Source organism: Pelecanus crispus, chromosome 1, assembly GCF_030463565.1.
Source record: "Pelecanus crispus isolate bPelCri1 chromosome 1, bPelCri1.pri, whole genome shotgun sequence".
Taxonomy (NCBI): domain Eukaryota; kingdom Metazoa; phylum Chordata; class Aves; order Pelecaniformes; family Pelecanidae; genus Pelecanus; species Pelecanus crispus.
Window position 1 is genome coordinate 140,752,585 of NC_134643.1, and position 18,083 is coordinate 140,770,667.

General features: G+C 42.5%; 1 protein-coding gene across 4 annotated transcripts in view; it reads left to right on the forward strand.

The window, feature by feature from the left end:
• CTPS2 (CTP synthase 2) overlaps positions 1-16,831 on the forward strand; it is a 92,933-nt gene extending 76,102 nt beyond the window's left edge. For 3 of the 4 annotated variants that reach the window (XM_075710149.1, XM_075710135.1, XM_075710157.1), the window contains 2 exons: positions 6,634-6,744; positions 8,440-9,158. In XM_075710149.1, the coding sequence (XP_075566264.1) occupies positions 6,634-6,703 (70 nt within the window). In that variant the 3' untranslated portion in view covers positions 6,704-6,744; positions 8,440-9,158. Of the gene's footprint in view, positions 1-6,633; positions 6,745-8,439; positions 9,159-16,818 lie in introns of those variants that run through there. The other variant, XR_012831040.1, reaches the window with a different exon arrangement.
• The last annotated feature ends 1,252 nt before the right edge of the window (positions 16,832-18,083 follow it).

Here is an 18,083-nt window from a genome sequence, read left to right on the forward strand (position 1 = left end):
CATGTGTTTCTTTGGAGGAAGAGGGTAACAAGCTAAAGACAAATAATTTAAACACAAATGTCCAGTAGATGGGAGGAAGTGTAGGAAGTGAAAGATGTTCCTAGGTGAGAAAGTGTTGGCAACTAGGACTACTGCCAAAAGAAATTTTTGCAAGTCATTAGTGAATATGCTAATGTGAGGCACCAATTCCATGCCATCTAGTTGCAGAGTACTGTAAGTTCTGGGCAGGTTATTAGTAGAAGATGACTTATGAGTTGCATTCAGAGACAAGGAACAAAAGTCGCCAGAGGACAGAAAGAGTTGTGCATAAAGAAAAAAGACTCAGAAGACTTGCCAATATGGTGCTTACTGCACTAACATGGTCCAACTATCTCCCAAATCAGCTGTGTAGGGAGGTTGGAGCAAGCATCTATAAAGAGAACAGGAAACAGCCTGTGTGACATGTTCTGGTGTATGACAGACAGAAGGTATGGGCAGGGCTACCTCCAATGTCCCCTGTACATTGTCCTCAGCCAAGAACACATCTGGCACAGCATCATATTTCTGCCATTGGCCAAATCCAGACATTTCAGAGGAAAGTGAAAGAAATCTTGTGATTTGAAGACTGTCAGGAGAGCAGCAAGAGAGGGGCTGCCCCACAAAAGAAGACAATCCAGGAGCCAGAGGTGGCAACTGTACTGGTAGGGGTAGCGTCCTTGCTAGCAGGAGTCGGTACCACAGACACCAAAGAAGGCAAGTGAATTGGCTCCAGTGACAGTCACCATGTCCTACAGACAGTCTAGTGCAGAAGTGCAAAGTGATGAGCTAAGTCTGAGGTCAATCCAGGAAATCCAGTCAACAAGTGGCTACAGAGATGGGTACAGGCATGCCTGTGACATAGCTCAGGCAAGGATTGGGAGCCAAGGCTCCTGGGTCCATGGATGGAGGCCCTAGGTGAGGATGGTCAGGGCAGCTAAGACCTGTTGGTACCCTCAGAGCTCTTACAGAAAACTACAGAAAAAGTTTTAAAGGAAATCCCTTCTCATCCATAGTGGTACTTGGTGATGAACTTAGTAATGGTTAGTTATGGCAGTTACTTTGTTATTTTAGTGTTAGATGTTTACAGTGAAGACACTTCTGAGCTAGTCACTCCAAGTCTTTTTTTGTAGTTGCAAAGTGAATATGCACTTTAAAGGAGCCAAATAGCTCATGATAATAGTTAAGTGGGGCAGAAGCATTGTACCCTACCAGTGCCTGTTTCTCTCCATTGATTGTAAGAAGCTGATGGTAACTATCTCAGATGAAGATGTCTAAAGCTGAATGGATTGAATCCCATGCATGAGACTCAGCTGAGAGTTTTTATAACACCCAGATATGTTCTGGTATCTTGACTGCGATTTTTGTAATTGTCCTGGTTTCAGCTGGGATAGAGTTAATTTTCTTCCTAGTAGCAGGCATAGTGCTGTGTTTTGGATTTAGTAGGAGAAGAATGTTGATAACACACTGATGTTTTTAGTTGTTGCTGAGTACTGCTTATGCTAGTCAAGGACTTTTCAGCTTCCCATGCTCTGCTAGGTACACAAGAAACTGGGAGGGGGCACAGCCAGGACAGCTGATCCAAACTGCCCAAAGGGCTATTCCATAGCATATGACGTCATGCTCAGTATAGAAATTGGGGGGGGGGGGTTGGCCAGGGAGCAGCGATCGCTGCTCGGGAACTGTCTGGGTATCGGTTGGCGGGTGGTGAGCAATTGCATTGTGCATCATTTGCTTTGTATATTATTATTGTTATTATCATTATTATATTGTTATTATTATCATTACTATTTTACTTTATTTCAATTATTAAACTGTTCTTCTCTCAACCCAGGAGTGTTTCTCACTCTTACTCCTCCGATTCTCTCCCCCATCCCATTGGGGTAGGGGGAGTGAGCGAGCAGCTGCGTGGTGCTTAGTTGCTGGCTGGGGCTAAACCACGACAGTAATGCTGGGTCCTAATAAAACCATTATCCTAGGTCTAGTTATGTGAGTGCAGCTGTCTGGCAGGTTGGAACTGGGGAGGCTTAGGTATGTCCTGAGGGATTCTTTAATGAAATGAAGTTTCATGGAAGCATGGGATCATATAATGATGGTGATCATAATAAATGATACATGATCATTTTTATGATCATATAGTGATCATAAAAATATGCACTGAGAAATATGGGTGACTGCAATTATAACCATTGCACAATCAAATATGCATTTATTTTAGATAATGTTTTAATGACTATAATAATCATTCAGCTTTTTGTGGGGGGAATAAATAGTAATAATTGACAGATTTCTTTTTGTTAGGTTCTTGAAAGCTCTAACAATTGTTTGTTTTAAACAGCCGCAGCCTGTACTAATGTAATTACATTTCTCTTTAATTTGCATTGAGGAAGAAATGCATGTACCTTGGCTCCTGCCTTTGTAGCAAATAGCATTACTGTAACAAGTGTTTAAATTTCTTACATTTCTGGAAAAGGACTTTTTTGTCAATTATACGTTAAAAAAGGATGAAAAAAGCCCCTCTGAAACTGTGTCAAATACTTTGTTTCTAAAGAATGTTGATCTGGATTTTCCAAATGAAACGAACAGAACATTCAAGGAGTACCCATTTTACAGTTCCCTGTGTTTCTTAATAAAAACATTGAAAGCAGGCAGTTTGGTGCTTTTGAGCGACTGTTTGAGAAATATAGGTTTAAAATTGATCTTGAGTCTTAATTCTAGTGATCTTGCAGCTGAGATTGGTTGCTGAGGTGATGCATTCCAGCTTCATGCCATGTGGCCCCAGGTATTGGCTGCCTTCCGTACCATACCGACAGGCAGTCTTCTCATCTTGCCTCCTTCTGTGCTCTAGACTGATGCATAGTGGAGGTATGATGATACTTCTGTCAGTAGAACAGAGAGATCTGAAACGGGCATGAGTTTGGTAATAATGGAACACATGTAGGGGGAAGCTCTTTTTATTGCTTATGACTTGAGAAGACAGGGATCTGAGGATGAGTGAACTTTAAAACAAACCAAAACCCCCTAATGTAATTTCTCAACGGACGATGTTTTCCTTGCTCCAGTCGGGAAATATGTTGCAGTTAACTGCAAAGTGAAATGCCAGCTAGGTACTGGTTGATATTTCACTTTGCAGTGAAAGTAGTTCCATTAACTACAGGTAGATTAGGTGTAAGTATCAGTGACCAAAATTCTTCATCTTGAAGACTAAAGAGACCGACTAGATGCAGTTACATTGCATACTCTTGAGTTTTGTTCTGTTTTTTCTCTCGGCCACATCTTTATACTCCAGGTCCTGTGAAAAAAAAGAATAGAACTGCTGTCATGGCCTTAGATCTGCTCTCTAGCTCCTTTTTGTTGGGAGTCCACTGTTGTGGGAATAGTTACAAACAAGATGAAGTGGGTGTCAGGTTCCTGCCCAAGATAATTAATAATTAATTTGTACACAAACTGAGCGAAAACTTACTGAAGGAAATGTAAGCATATTTTTTCAGTTGAGGGCTCAGCATGAAAAAGAATTTTGTAAAGGGAAAGCTGGGCTTATTTGACTTCCCACCACCACCACTTTCATAGCCAGCACCTTTAAGTAAGGTTATGTAATATTAGCAACTGTGAGCACAAAATATCCATTTGTTTTTTGCATTTAATATCTGCGTAGCAACTCAGTGTAATTTGGAAGGAAGTACACATTTATTCCTAAGAGGGGTGATGACTCATTTGTGGTTAATACCACCTGGAGTTTTTCTTTGGATTACTTACCAGTTGAACACAGTTCACATCACAGTAAATCTTATAAACTGGACATTGGCACTGTTTTGAAGCTGTAGCACCCAGGTGCAGATATGCCAAGATTCATGAGTCCCTGTTTGCTTTCAGGTCTGCCAGTAGCTTAGCTCTTGAAGAAGATCAGGCTTCCTTGGAGCCCGCATTCTTCTTCTTAACATGATGCCACAGCTTCTGGGGGTTCTTAGAGATATCATTCAAGCAGCTGAAACTGTGAGACTGACAGTTACCTGAGTCTGAAGCCCAAGGGCTGACCCTTACCTGGGCATTTCCCCTACCTTTCTTGCCACTGTGGCCTGCCTGTTAGAAATAAAACTGACTTACACCCAGCAGGACAGCCCTAAAGCAGGGGAGACCATGAGGTGCTACTGCAAAATAGTCAAGAATGCAGTGACAAGAGCCCTGCTCTGGTATGTGGAGTCAAACTGTGTGCTGAATTGGGCAGTGTGGGAACAGGAACAAAATTGTCATTGGCTGAGTAAGTGTTTCAGCCTCTGGGCTAGTGGCTAGCCAAGTGACCCTCAGCTTCTGCAAACTGGAAACAGGCCTGAGAAGTTAGGGTGGTAAGTCAATGAAATGATGGAAGCAGTGAAGGGTCGTCTAACTGCTTCTATGGGTGAATGCCTCTGAAACCTATGTCACTGAGTGGGGGAGGACCAATGATGAGGGTGCTGGGTGCGGACCAGCACCCAACTGTCTTCAAGAGATGAAGCTGGGCAGTTCTCCACTCATCTCATTGGTCCCTGGGCATTTTTACTTAAGCATCTGTCTCCCATGCTGTGTTGTATATGGAGCTCTGGCATATGTTTTGGGGCTGTGACTGCCACTGGGCAGAAGAGCCCATTAAAAAAAAAAAAAAAGTTCTCTGAAGGCTTTGGGCTTAAACCAGGGCTATCGTGAGATTACGCAGCTCTCTGCAATCATAGTTTTACCTTCTGTTCTGTGGAAAATTTTTGCTCTTTTGCTGTGATGTGAAAATGCAAAACTGTTTTAATAATACTGAATTTTTATTCCATGTTTCCATGGGTACTTTCAGAAAGAAGTAAGTACAATGTTGGTGATGTTGTGTTTGTCTGTGTGCATCTGGCATGCTTGATCATACTGTTAACAACACTTTCCTCACTTGAACTGTGTAATTGTTTGCCAGCTGGTGAAATGATCAAATTGAGCATTTCTTGCTAGCCTGATATGACACACTCTTTATAAGAACCACATCAACAACATGTGTGTCGTGCGAAGAAAGGGCAGAATGCTGTAGGCAAAGTCTTAATGTTAGAACAGTCGGAATATCTACTCTGTCTTTTACAGAATTTGGTACAGGGATTTGCTGTAACTGTGGCAGGCTTTCCTAACAGTCAGAGGTAGAAATTAAATGAGATGACTGTTGGTGCCACTCTTCCTGTCCCACTCTATTAAAATGGCTGTGTTTTTACCTAATCTTTGTTGGTTTGGTGGTGGGTTGTTTTTTGGGTTTTTGGTTTTTTTTTTTTTTCAAGGAAGAGAGGGTGAAATTCAGGCTACAAAGCAGTGCTCAGTAACAAGCACCAGTATAACTGAGTGCAGTTTGTTCAGTGTTCCACATTGTAGTCTAGATCAAAGGTCTCCAGCTGCAGTTCCCCTTGAAACATTACACAGCAGGCAGTCGGTGCGGCGGATCAACTGATAAGGCTGTTTCTAGGTGGGTCATGGGCTGATTATGTGCTTGATGTCTCCGTGGGAGATCATGCCCGGAGGTGGGGACCGTGACGGGACTGAGGTCCTGTTGGCTGGAGGATGAAGGTATATGTGGTAAGAGTGAGATGTGTCAAGACAGGTGTGCAGTGGCTAGAGTAGAGTTGGTACCCAAGGCTGACACTGGTGTACCCACGGAAACGAGGTCTGAGATCCCCACCTGTACTGTGTTAACCATAACCTGCTCTCTGAAGTATTACAGAACTGACCAGAATTATTGCTGCTCAAATGTACTTCTCAGTTCACTGGGCTTCCTTTTCTGGCTTCTGATCTTGGGAAAATCAAGTGTCTGGATAACAGACTGTAGAAGTGAAGCATAGTAGGGGGAGGTTGAGTCTGGAGGCTCTTCTGAAGAGATGCAGTTTGTGCACTGCGAGTTAGGATAAACCTGGAGACCCAGTAGACATCACAGCTGACTGAAAATGTGGTTTGTGGGCACTTCTTTCTCTCAGTCACTGTGGTGATTCCTGTCCTTCACTGTTTATTTGTTCTGGCCACTTATGAAATGATCACTTGCATGGCAGTTTGTTCTGTGAAAACCAGTCTACTTCTCTCAGGAAACAGCATAAGGGGATGGAACCTCAGGAAAAACTGTCAGGATATTGCTTGGTGCAATGGAAATTATTTATGTTCTGACTGGAAGAGCAAGAATTGTAATTTAAGTATAAATTGAAGCATTCTGAGTAAATAAAGTTAAAGTTGTCTAACTTTTTCTTTGGTCAAAACAATAATTTGCTTTATCATAAAGGAGAAATTGTTTTTAGTCTTGCTCTGAATACCTGTTATTCTCCATGTTGTTAATCACGGTCGCAGGCACACAGCACCAGCAAACTTTAGAATGAATGTACAGGAGCCAAGCAAAAAGAAATTGAACATGCTGTTTATCAGGTAGAATTATTTTTTCTCATCAGGTCTTAGACTCCAAACTTAAGGCATTCCTGTAGAGGAAGTTGTTCTAAAATACCAAAATTGAGCATGAGCTTAAAGTTGTTTTCTGGAAGTGGGTTGCATTTGAGGAAAGTGTTGGTCATATGCATCATCTGGGTTGGAGGGTTTCAAATAAAATACTTGGTTTAGGTCCTTCTGACTGTGTATTGCTTTTAACAGTGACAGCTACAGTGACCTCAGCGATGACAGCTTTCCAGAAAAAGAGTTTCCTAATTCAGAAACAAGCTGAACTGATTGTATGAGATCACAGAAATGGATGATGCTATTGAGGTAAACTGAATTGTTTTGATACTGCTTTATGACATTTATTTCTTCTAGACTTAAAACAGGAGACAAAGTTATCTTGATTCTTCCTTCTGTTTCAAATCCCATCTGAGAGCTTATGTTTTCTTCCTTGCCTGCAGCACTTGTTTTCCTGTTCCACTGCTTAACTCTGCAATTGTGATATTAAAGTCTGCTAAGTGTTTTGGATACAGCTTATATGTAGGATGCTGTACAAAATCAAGCTGTGTTAGTATTTGAAGATACAATGAAAATACATTTAAAAATTACGTTTTCTTTTTTTTTGTTACTTCAGTTTGCAAGTGTGGATCACTTTGAGTACGCTATGTTGACATGACTTTTTATTTTGCATTAATATTCACCTGTAATTGATGCATTGATACAATGAAGACATCCCAAGATAAATACTTGGATTTAATCTGCAGAGTGATAGAGATACAAAAAAGTTTTATAAAATCATAGCTTTGTTTGCCATAGGCTTTGCCAAAGTGATGTTGAATTGGTTGTTTTTTCACCTGTAAACATGGTAGCCATAGATTTCCCTTCAGTTTGGAGGTTATATTTCCTGTGAGACACCTGATCTCTGCAGGATCTGGGTTTGAATCTTAGTCTTACTTTATTTTCCCTATGCAGATTCATCAGAGTTGTGGCTGGTATGGTACTCTGATACATGTGTACATTCATGCTTTTCAGTATTTCTGAGCACTTCTGTAAGCAGGACACAATTTTCCCCTCTGATTTTATTCCTCTCACATGGTGTAGTCACTAAGCAGCTGTGCCAAACAGATTATTAAGGCTGCATATGAATGATGCCTTTCTGCCTGATGGTCTTCTGATTAAAATACTGGCATGAGATGCTAGAAATTGGAGTTTAGTCCTTAGCCACAGCATGGGTTTCTTCTGTGATTTTTAATTTTTTTTTTTTCCCCTCTCATGTACCACATGTTAAAGATAATAATACATTCCCAGATCCATGGGAATGGAGAACAGAATGTTAAATGATTTCATGACCTGGTGCATGCAGATACAGTACTGATGCATGTCCTAGAGTGACCAAAAAATAAGTAGATAAAATGTTCCTTTTCACTCTTGCCTGGATCCTTCCCACCTCCAAATGTCACTATGGCTCTGTTTCTTGAGACCAATGCATAGTACAGGACAGCCCCTTTAGCTTTGACCTTGCTTTCCTCAGTGGAATTTATGAATGGTAATTCTCTGTTTACTAGTGCAGACATGACTTTTTCAGTGCTTGGATGAATGTACTTTTGTGATGCTTTTAGGTAGTTATCAGTAGTCAAGCTGATTTTGTTTGAACCTGTCACTAGTGGATACCAATTGTATTCAACAGAATTACTCTAGAAAGGATTAAATAGCTAATTCCAGATATAAAAGAAGGATAGAAGCATTGGCTCATTTATCTTTATCTCAGGATTAATTCTACCCATTAATCAGAGCTGGATACACAGGTAGACTATATTTAGCTTTGTGGTTTTGCTTTATGCTGTTTGACCTAGATGAAATGCAACTACTTGTAGTATTTACTATTGGACTACTTTGAAGTCAATCAACGGATTTGAGAGAAACTGACATAAGCATGAAATAAACTGAGCTACAGAAGAAATATTTTTAATAATTTATTTTTTCCATTTATTCTTCCTTCCCCTCCCTCTTTTTATGTTACAGAAAGTTGGGAACAGGACAATACCGAATAGAAGAAAGTAGAAGAGTAAGCTGCTTATGGTCCTTATAGTGTCTTCTCCTATACTGTTTTCAATAATTCTCTTTACAGATGACAGTTTTACTGTCTGTAGCAAAAATTGTTCTGTATAAATACTGTTTCTCTTTAAAAATGACAAAATGGTTGTTTTTGTTGTTCAACCTTAGCTGTTAATCATTATTGATCTTGTCCAATATTTCCGAATGTTCTCAGCTGAATATGTATTAATTCACTAGTTCACAACTGTTCTTGATTTCAAGGAAGGTTTGATTGTTTTCTGTTTGCCTTAGAACAGGAAGATAAAAAACATTAATTCTTGTGAATGAGAGGGAATGCACTAAAAAATTTAAGGGAAAGTTGTCTTATCCATGAACAGTAGAGAACATTTTCAGGTTTGTTTCCCTATTACGCTTGTTGTATATATTTCTTTTTTTTTACTTTTTTTGCTGTTCAATATGTACAAATGAGAAATTGTTGCTGTATTTCAGCTCTTTGTGATTATAATAATTGATGATGGATACATATCTTTTCACTTTGCTTTTATAAGTTGTTTCACTTTACAAAAGTTCATTTGCTCTATTTCTCCTGAAAGTCTGATAATACTGAATGTAATTCTGATCTACAAAATTACAGAAGTGATATTAGAAGGCAGTTTTGTATTTGTATTTTGTAAGAGAGAAAATAAATACACTCATATGTTAAAATGTAATTTGAAGACTTGTATGAAAGTTGTAGAAGAACCAGTCGTAAACGTGGAGCATTATCTGGGCTCCAGCCATGCAATGCTCAGTTAATTTCAATAAATTAGTATAAAGGTGAATTAAGGTTCACCCTTGCTTTCCCTCATCCAGTGACCACTCCATGGTCATGGCACTCATTCCCCAGAAGAATAGAATGATGTGTTTTAGTTTAGAAATCACAAGTTATTCCACTGCATGACAATTGCAGGCAGCCCTGCAAAGCCAGGACTGCAGCCTGAGTCGCTGAGACAGAAGGGGTGGGCAAGAGGTGCTGTACCGTGTTTAAGGCTGGATCCCATTAGCAATGTGGCATCATCAGACCTGTCACAGAAGCTGGACCTGAGCTATGTAACTGACCGGCTCCAAATGCCTGTGCCACCCTTTCCTATAAAGAAAACTCCTGAATTTTGAGCTTGTATTTCATTTTGGTTTTGGGCAAAGTGAATTTTTTAATTAATCAGAAGGTAAATATCTGTACAAAAATAAAAAGCACTGTGTCCGTTATTACAGCTTTGTAACACAGTAAGTTTGAGAGCTTTGCATTGCTTTAGAAAATCTGAGGTTACACAGCCAATTTATCTCTTCGCTAAGAGAAGCTTTAACGGTAATGAAATATAAAATGTATTCCTATGGCAGTGTTTTTCTAAGGTGGTTTGCAAATGCGTGTCTTAGAAATAGCAGGTATTGACAGAATCAGTGTCACTGTATGTCTTCCCCAGTGAGAGACACTGGCCACTGGTTTGTGAAAGGTGAAGCATTTCCTAAGATTGTAATGTGCAAATGTATTTTCAAATGTATTAAATTGTGTTATTCAGAAGTGTTTAGCTACTGTGTTAAAGAATGGTGCCAATTGTGAAGTGTGGTGTCAGGGAGGGAATTTTGAATTTAGTCATGTCCCAGTTGTATTCTCTGTGAGGAGCTGTGGTTTATCCAAAAAACTGAGGGGACAAAAAGACATACAACCTGGAGTGAAGCTGGAAACAGCACCTTGATCTCCCGGTGCCCTTATCATTGCCCTTACCAGTCCTCTTCCTGCTAACTGTGCTACACAAAGCAGTATCCTAGAGACAAACGCATCACTGCCACAAGGGATCCATCTCCTATTTGACAAGCAGCAGCGTGCCATTTCCAGAATGGAAGAGGGCAAAGGAGCCTTTTCCAGCCAAATCCTAGGCGGCATTAAGAGTGTTGCCAGCAGGTCCAGGGAGGTGATCGTTCCCCTCTATTCAGTCCTGGTGAGGCCACACCTGGAGTGCTGTGTCCAGTTCTGGGCTGCCCAGTACAAGAGAGACATGGGGATACTGGAGGCAGTCCGGTGAAGGGCCACGAAGGTGATTAAAGGACTGGAGCATCCCTCCTGTGAGGAAAGGCTGATAGTGTACTATAGTAACTATTTGGCTGAGGTAGAGTTAGTTTTCTTCATAGTAGTTAGTATGGGGCTATGTTTTGGATTTGTGCTGAAAACAGTGTTGATAACACAGGGATGTTTTAGTTACTGCTGAGCAGGGCTTACACAGAGCCAAGGCCTTTTCTGCCTCTCACACTGCCCTGCCAGTGAGTAGGCTGGGGTGCATGAAGTCAGGAGTGGACACAGCTGGGACAGCTGACCCCAGTTGACGAAAGGGATATTCCACACCATATGACATTGTGCTCATCAATAAATGCTGGGGAAAAAAGGAGGAAGGGAGGGATGTTTGGAGTGATGGCGTTTGTCTTCCCAGGTAACTGTTATGCGTGATGGAGCCCAGCTTTCCTGGAGTTGGCTAAATATCTGCCTGCCAGAGCTGGGATTGTTCAGCCTGGAGGAGAGAAGGCTTGAGGGGGGAAATCTTATCTATGTGTATAAATACCTGAAGGGAGAGTGCAAAGAGGATGGAGCCAGGTTCTTCTCAGAGGCACCCAGTGACAGGACCAGAGGCAATGGGCATAAACTGAAACAGGAGGCTCCATCTGAACATCAGGAAACACTTTTTCCACTGCGAGGGAAGAGGTTGCCCAGGGAAGTTGTGGAGTCTCCATCCCTGGATATACTCAAAAGCTGCCTGAATAATGGTCCTGGGCAACTGGCTGGAGGTGGCCCTGCTTGAGCAGCGGGGGTGGACCAGATGACCTACAGAGGTCCCTTCCAAACTCAACCGTTCTGTGAAATGAAGCATGATTGTGACAAGCAACCTATAGCTAGGCTTCTCTCACTGAAGAGAGAAGAGGATGTGAAAAAGCCAAACCTTACACACAAAATCCAAAGTCTGAAGAAATAATTCCTAAGCACGGATAGAGGGCTAAGTTTGAAGGTTGACTCTTACCCTTTGGAAGCAAAATGTTTGTGAAGTGTGCTTTCGCTTTATTTCAGACCTCTCATCCTGTTTGAGTAAGGACCTTCAGTGGAAAGGTATTCATTTCCATTTTTATGTTTACACCTAATACAGCAATCTAGCAGAGAGCAGTGTTTTGTTAGTGCTGTGGCAGGACAAGACAGACAGCCTGCTAATGCAGAAATACACACAATTTTAACAAAGCAAGATTGCTTATATGTTTTTCATTTGCATGTGAATAATGGAATTGGGATTCTTGTAAGGAATAACAATTAAATAAAGCAGTTTGCTTTGGTGTTTTTGTTCCAAAATGGGGTGTGTAATGAAAGAGATGTAGAAAGATAGATATATTTACTCTGAGGGCATTGATCTGCATCTGTACATTGCATGATCATGTCTTTATAGACTTGGATCCATTCTTCCTCCTTGGGAAGTGTGAACTGTTGAGCAGGTAACCTAATGTACTAAGCTGTCTAGGTCAGTACCACTGGTTAAAACTCTTCTTTAGCATATACTTGGAGCACAGCAAGATCTGAAATCGCTATTTTGCATCTGATGTTGGCTCAGCTGACTGTTGCTTAGGCTCAAGGGCTGCATTTATAACAGTAAATTAGGGCAGGGACAGCAGTCTCTTTTGAGCCCAACTGCAGTGGCTGAGATTGCTTCCGTACAGCTAAACTTTCATTGACATACTGGAGTGAGTCCAGTGAAGGACCATGGAGATGGGGCATCCATCATATGATGAGAGGCTGAGGGAGCTGGCATTGTTTATTCTGGAAAAGAGATGGCTCAAGGTGGATCTTATCAATGTTTATAAATAACTGATGCGAGGGGAATAAAGAAGACAGAGCCAGACTCTTCTCAGTGGTGCCCAGTGACAGAAGAAGAGGCAATGGGCAGGAACTGAAACAGGAAATTCTATTTAAGAGAGAACTTTTTTATGGTGCAGGTGGTTGAACACTGGAACAGGTTGCTCAGAGAGACGATGGAGTCTCCACCATTGGAGATGCTCAAAACCCAACTGGACACAGCCCTGAACAACTTGCTGTACCTGATGCTGCTCTGAGACAGGGGTTGGACTGGGCAATCCATAATATTTGAAAAGTCCTGCAGTCAGGTGAAGTCCCTGGTGACTGGAAGAAGGGAAATGTTGTGCCCATTTTTAAAAGGGGAAGAAAAGGAGGACAGTGGGCACTACTGACCTGGCAGCCTCACCTCTGTGCCTGGCAAGATCATAGAACAGATCCTCCTAGAAGCTATGCTCAAGCACATGGAGGACAGGGCAGTGATTCGAGACAGCCAGCATGGCTTCACCAAGGGCAAGTCCTGCCTGACCAAGTAAGTGGCTTTCTATGGAGGAGTGACTGCATCAGTGGACAAAGGAAAAGCAACGGATGTCATCTATCTGGACTTCTGTAAAGCCTTCAACACAGTCCCCCACAACATCCTTCTCTCTAAATTGGTGAGATACAGATTTGATGGGTGGAGTGTTTGGTGGATAAGGAATTGGTTGGATGGTTGCATCCAGAGGGTAGTGGTCAATGGCTCGATGTTCAAATGGAGACCGGTGAGAAGTGGTGTCCCTCAGGGGTCCGTACTGGGACCAGTGCTGTTTAACATCTTCATCAATGACATAGACAGTGGGATTGAGTGCACCCTCAGCAAGTTTGCAGATGACACCAAGGTAAGTGGTGCAGGTGACATCCCAGAAGGACAAGATGTCGTCCAAAGGGACCTGGACAAGCTGGAGAGGTGGGCCTCTGTAGATGTCATGAAGTTCAACAAGGCCAAGTGCAAGGTCCTGCACCTGGGACGGGGCAACCCCCGATGTCAATACAGGCTGGGGGATGAAGGGATTGAGAGCAGCCCTGAGGAGAAGGACTTGGGGGTACTGGTGGATGAAAAGCTGGGCATGAGCCGGCAATGTGCGCTTGCAGCCCAGACAGCCAACCGTATCCTGGGCTGCATCAAAAGCAGCGTGGCCAGCAGGTCGAGGGAGATGATTCTGCCCCTCTGCTCTGCCCTGGTGAGACCCCACCTGCAGTACTGCGTCCAGCTCTGGAGCCCTCAGCACAAGAAGGACATGGACCTGTTGGAGCGGGTCCAGAGGAGGGCCACAAAAATGATCCGAGGGCTGGAGCACCTCTCCTGCGAGGCCAGGCTGAGAGAGTTGGGGTTGTTCAGCCTGGAGAAGAGAAGGCTGCAGGGAGACCTTATTGCAGCCTTTCAGTACTTAAAGGGGGCCTAATAGGAAGGATGGGGGCAATCTTTTTAGCAAGGCCTATTGTGACAGGACAAGGAATAATGGTTTTAAACTAAAGGAGGGTAGATTCAGACTAGATACAAGGAGGAAATTTTATACACTGAGGGTGGTGAAGCACTGGAACGGGTTGCCCAGAGAGGTGGTGGAGGCCCCATCCCTGGCAACATTCAAGGTCAGGTTGGATGGGGCTCTGAGCACCCTGATCTGGTTAAAGCTGTCCCTGCTCACTGCAGGGGGGTTGGGCTGGATGGCCTCTAAAGGTCCCTTCCAACCCAAAGCATTCTGTGATTTTATGATGATCTCCAGAGACCCCTGCCAACCTCAACTATTCTGTGATTCTATGAAACTCACCTCCAAAGAAGGAGGCCACATTCAGGCTGCCTGCTGGGAAAGGTCCCTAGTGCATGCTAACTCTCAGAAAGGTGCCTTGGGAGAGTGCTAGATACCTTGGGACAAAGTTGTGCTGTATTTTGCCAGAGTGGATGATCATGTGCCTGTTCCTGGGCATGTTCTGTGAGCCTGTATAGTTTACTAGCCTAGAGATAGTTAAACTGCTCTGTCTGGGAAAATCTGACTGAAGATCTGTTGGGTGTGGGTTTTGGGGGCTGAAGATCTGTTGGGTGTTGTGAAGATCTTTTGGGTGTGTTGGAGGATTACAATAAAAACCTTGTTTTTATTCTTTAAAATCTATGCCTTCCTCTTCCACAAAGTGGTCCTGTGCTGATATGCCAGCTACGTGCAGGTTTTCCCTCACAGAAAGTTTGGTGACTTGGTTGAGTTGGACCAGAGGCTGTGCTTGTTTGTAAACAAGGGGAGCAGCATCCAAGTTTGGATGTGACTGTGGGGTAGGCATTGCACTTAACTGATACTGTGGACAGAGCTGTATCTTACTGAGTATCTCTAGTGAATATTGCATCTCAGCAGCATAGGTTCTCGTTTCACTGCAAGCTTTACACGTGAAGTCCTTTAGCTTCTGCTCAACATACTTTAACATGTACAGCCTTGAAGCTGAGGTTTCTTTCCTAGTTTATTTAGCAGCTTGGAGAGAGAACCTTCATGTGCTAATGTAATGCCTGGGGATGTTGAATCTAATGGAGAGGCATATATCTAAGTTTTCCTGAGACACTGAGGAGGATTTGCTTGGCCAACCAGACTATTCCTCATTAGGGAGTACTTGTGGAAGGGTAGGCCAGCTCCTGCACTAGCCTGCTGTTTTTCTGAAGCCACTGAAGTGATGCCATATTCATATCACACAAAGTGTGACTTGGTTGATTACAGGGTGGTACCAAAGAGGGCTTATTGTCACCTGGGATTCATGAGACTCGGGCATGGTTCTCCTAAATTCCTCTGCAGGCGTCTAAGCCCTAGCTTGCCAAGAAGACACTGGAGGATTTGAGACAGCTTGAAAGTAGAGGCTGAGTTCTCTGGAAGAGCCTGTGTAAGCAGGAATTGCAGCCCCAAGCTAAAGGAAGTTTTCAGGAAAGAAAAGGCAGATTGACAATGACTGCAAGGGAGGGGCTTGCTGCCCAAAAGGGTGTGGAGGAGGTTAAGGGAGGATCAAGTGTAAGTGCAACAAGTGACTTGCCAACCTGAGCTGACCTCCTCATGGGAAGTATGTTAACAGTTACCATAGCAATGCAAATGAAAGGTTCTCCCCAAACGCTGTGTGTCTCTTGATGACAGTAGGGGCTGTAATTACAGCATATAGGACTTCTGAGTCAGCTTGGCTACAGCTGGCAGTGAAGCCAGATCAGCACAGAAGTGAACAGGGGCTGTGGAAACCTATGTGGGACTGGCTGAAGCTCATTTCCCCCAGCTTCACTGTTTGCATATGTGAGGTGACTAAAATTTGCTGAGAAAGGGAGTAAGGTGGATCAAGGAGGGAATCAGAATAACAGTGCCCTTGGGAGAGCACATGGCCTCTTCCAGCATCCTGCAACCCTCCCAGCATCCCAACTCTCACTGCAACATGACAGGGAAGCAATAAACCAATATAATCCTTTCTGTACCTAGGACTGAATAATAACACCCCATCCTTGCACACAAGCAGGAGGAGGCTCCTTCACTTGGGCATCTGCATGAGAGTCGTGATACATTTCTGTGCCTCAGCATTTTATCCCACATAGTGCTTAGTTTTTCCCTGCTAGCATAGTGAATCGGTATCTGTTAGCTCTGTGATAACTTCCAGACAAACTCTTCCTCTTACCAGTTCACCCTGTCCCCACTGTTGACATGGCCAGTGCTTTGTTCAAGGATTTCACTCATTTTCCCAATTAGCAGCTTTTACATTTTTTATGGCAATGAACTTAGCGTCTCAGATACTTCTCCCTGTATCAGATTCTCAGTACTGTCTAGATTTTCAGGTATTCAACTGTAACTGAATTGTTAACTACCGTGTGCTAATAGGGTGAAAGGAATTAAGGACTCATCTAAAATAAGGATATGAAAAGAATCTACGTATTTTCTACTATGTAGGAGGTTCATATTTGTGTAATTCCCCTAAAATGACTCAGAATATTTACATAAGCAGTAAACATCTATTAGATATCCAAAGAAAATGTCTATGTTGCCTCAGTTGGAAGTTCATCCTGAATAGCAATTCCAGAAATGTTAATTTTCCAATCTCTGGTTGATTCCCTTGCTTTTATCTGTAAACTTACTTTTTTTTTTTTTTTTAAACTATGTGTTCTTTTAAAGTGAATTAACTTTTCATGGAGCACAAAGTTCTCCTGTTCAACCAGTTCTGTTGTTCCTTATTCATGTACAAATGAGTCATTTTCAGTACTGTCTGGTTCCTTGCTGCTTAAAATTCCTCACGGATTGCAGGATCCAACATCCTGGTCTGACCTAGCTGACCTGCTGCTAGAATAATGTCTGTTAAACTGTCTTTCATGTTGTAAAAACTGTGTACTTTAATCTTTACACTTTGATGGTTTGTTTGTATATGAAATATTTTCTCTGCTTGTAACATCCTAGTTCAGTTGAGGAAATTGGTTGCTTTATTGGACTCACTGTAACACGTTCTCACAGATTTGGATCGGAGCCTAGAAAACCAGCTTTGCCTGAAGTGTAGGCAATATTCTGTGTTTCAGGAGTGCTCCTGGAAAGGTAAGTCTATCTTTTCTACCTCTATGGGCTCTTTGTTAGTAATTTAAGAAACTTAACAGTTGGAAGCTGCTAGTGAAGTTAACAGTAGCATAGTTTGGATAACCTAAGAACTAGCTCAAGTCTTGGATTAAAGCATAATCTAAAACTCCATGTATTTAAAGGAATAGTTAGGACAGTCTGCTCTGAGCTTCTGCATAACATAACCTCACCCAATAACAGCTTCAATAAACTCCTGATTTCATAGAGTCAATCTGAGAAATAAAAATATGACCTCAGGTGTCTTTTAGTTTGACTATCACCTTTGCTACCTTTGCAACATGCTCCTCATTGTCTAAGTCTAAAGTAGCAATTTGGAGAAATAGTGCAGTTTTGAAGCAAACCCTCTCCATTTCCTACACGTGATTGGCTTCCCACAGTAGGCATTGTGCACCAGAGCTCAGTTCCTTTAGTTCCTTTTGGAGGAAATAAAACTGAAGATCCGTTCCAAATGCTGGTGTGATTCAGTTCTGAACCCGCCTGGGGAAGCACACAGCTGTGGGTGCCTCCAACATGCATCTAATGAGTGTTTGCCAATAGAAGGCTCTCAAACCATCGAGTATTCCCATGACACCCAAAAATGGTTCCTATCCTATATGGGTGTTGTGTTCACCTTCCTATCAGCCATTTTTTTTTTCTGAAAGCTTCCTCAAACGTCCACACGGATGTCCTGCTCTGAGTTGCTGGGGCCGTATTCCCACGTGAGACCAGAAACCAGGCAGCACAGTGCTCGAGTCACCCTGGATGGCCTGATCTTTGGTAAGTGTCCTGCTTGAGTGGTGGGACACTATGCAGAATGCAGCACCACAGTCCTTGTTTTAAAATAGGTGAACCATGCTCATCTAAGCACCTGGCACAGTATCAATTTAGCTAAATGTCATTGCCTATATGTGAGCTACTCATCACAGGCTCCTTTTGTAATCAGTAGAAAAAACAGGTGCTTTTCAGTCATCCTTAGAGATCAGATGAATCACCTGTGTGTATTGCTTCTTTCTTGTCATGAACCTTAAAGAGCCTGGCCCAAATGGCTCAGATATCTATGTTTGGTCAGATGATCCTATTCCTGATGTGTAGGTGCTGAAGTGGGGATTAGTCACTACCACCAGCTCCTTGTTTCTAATCAGCTAGATTTAACTGGCTTCCTTGTTTTT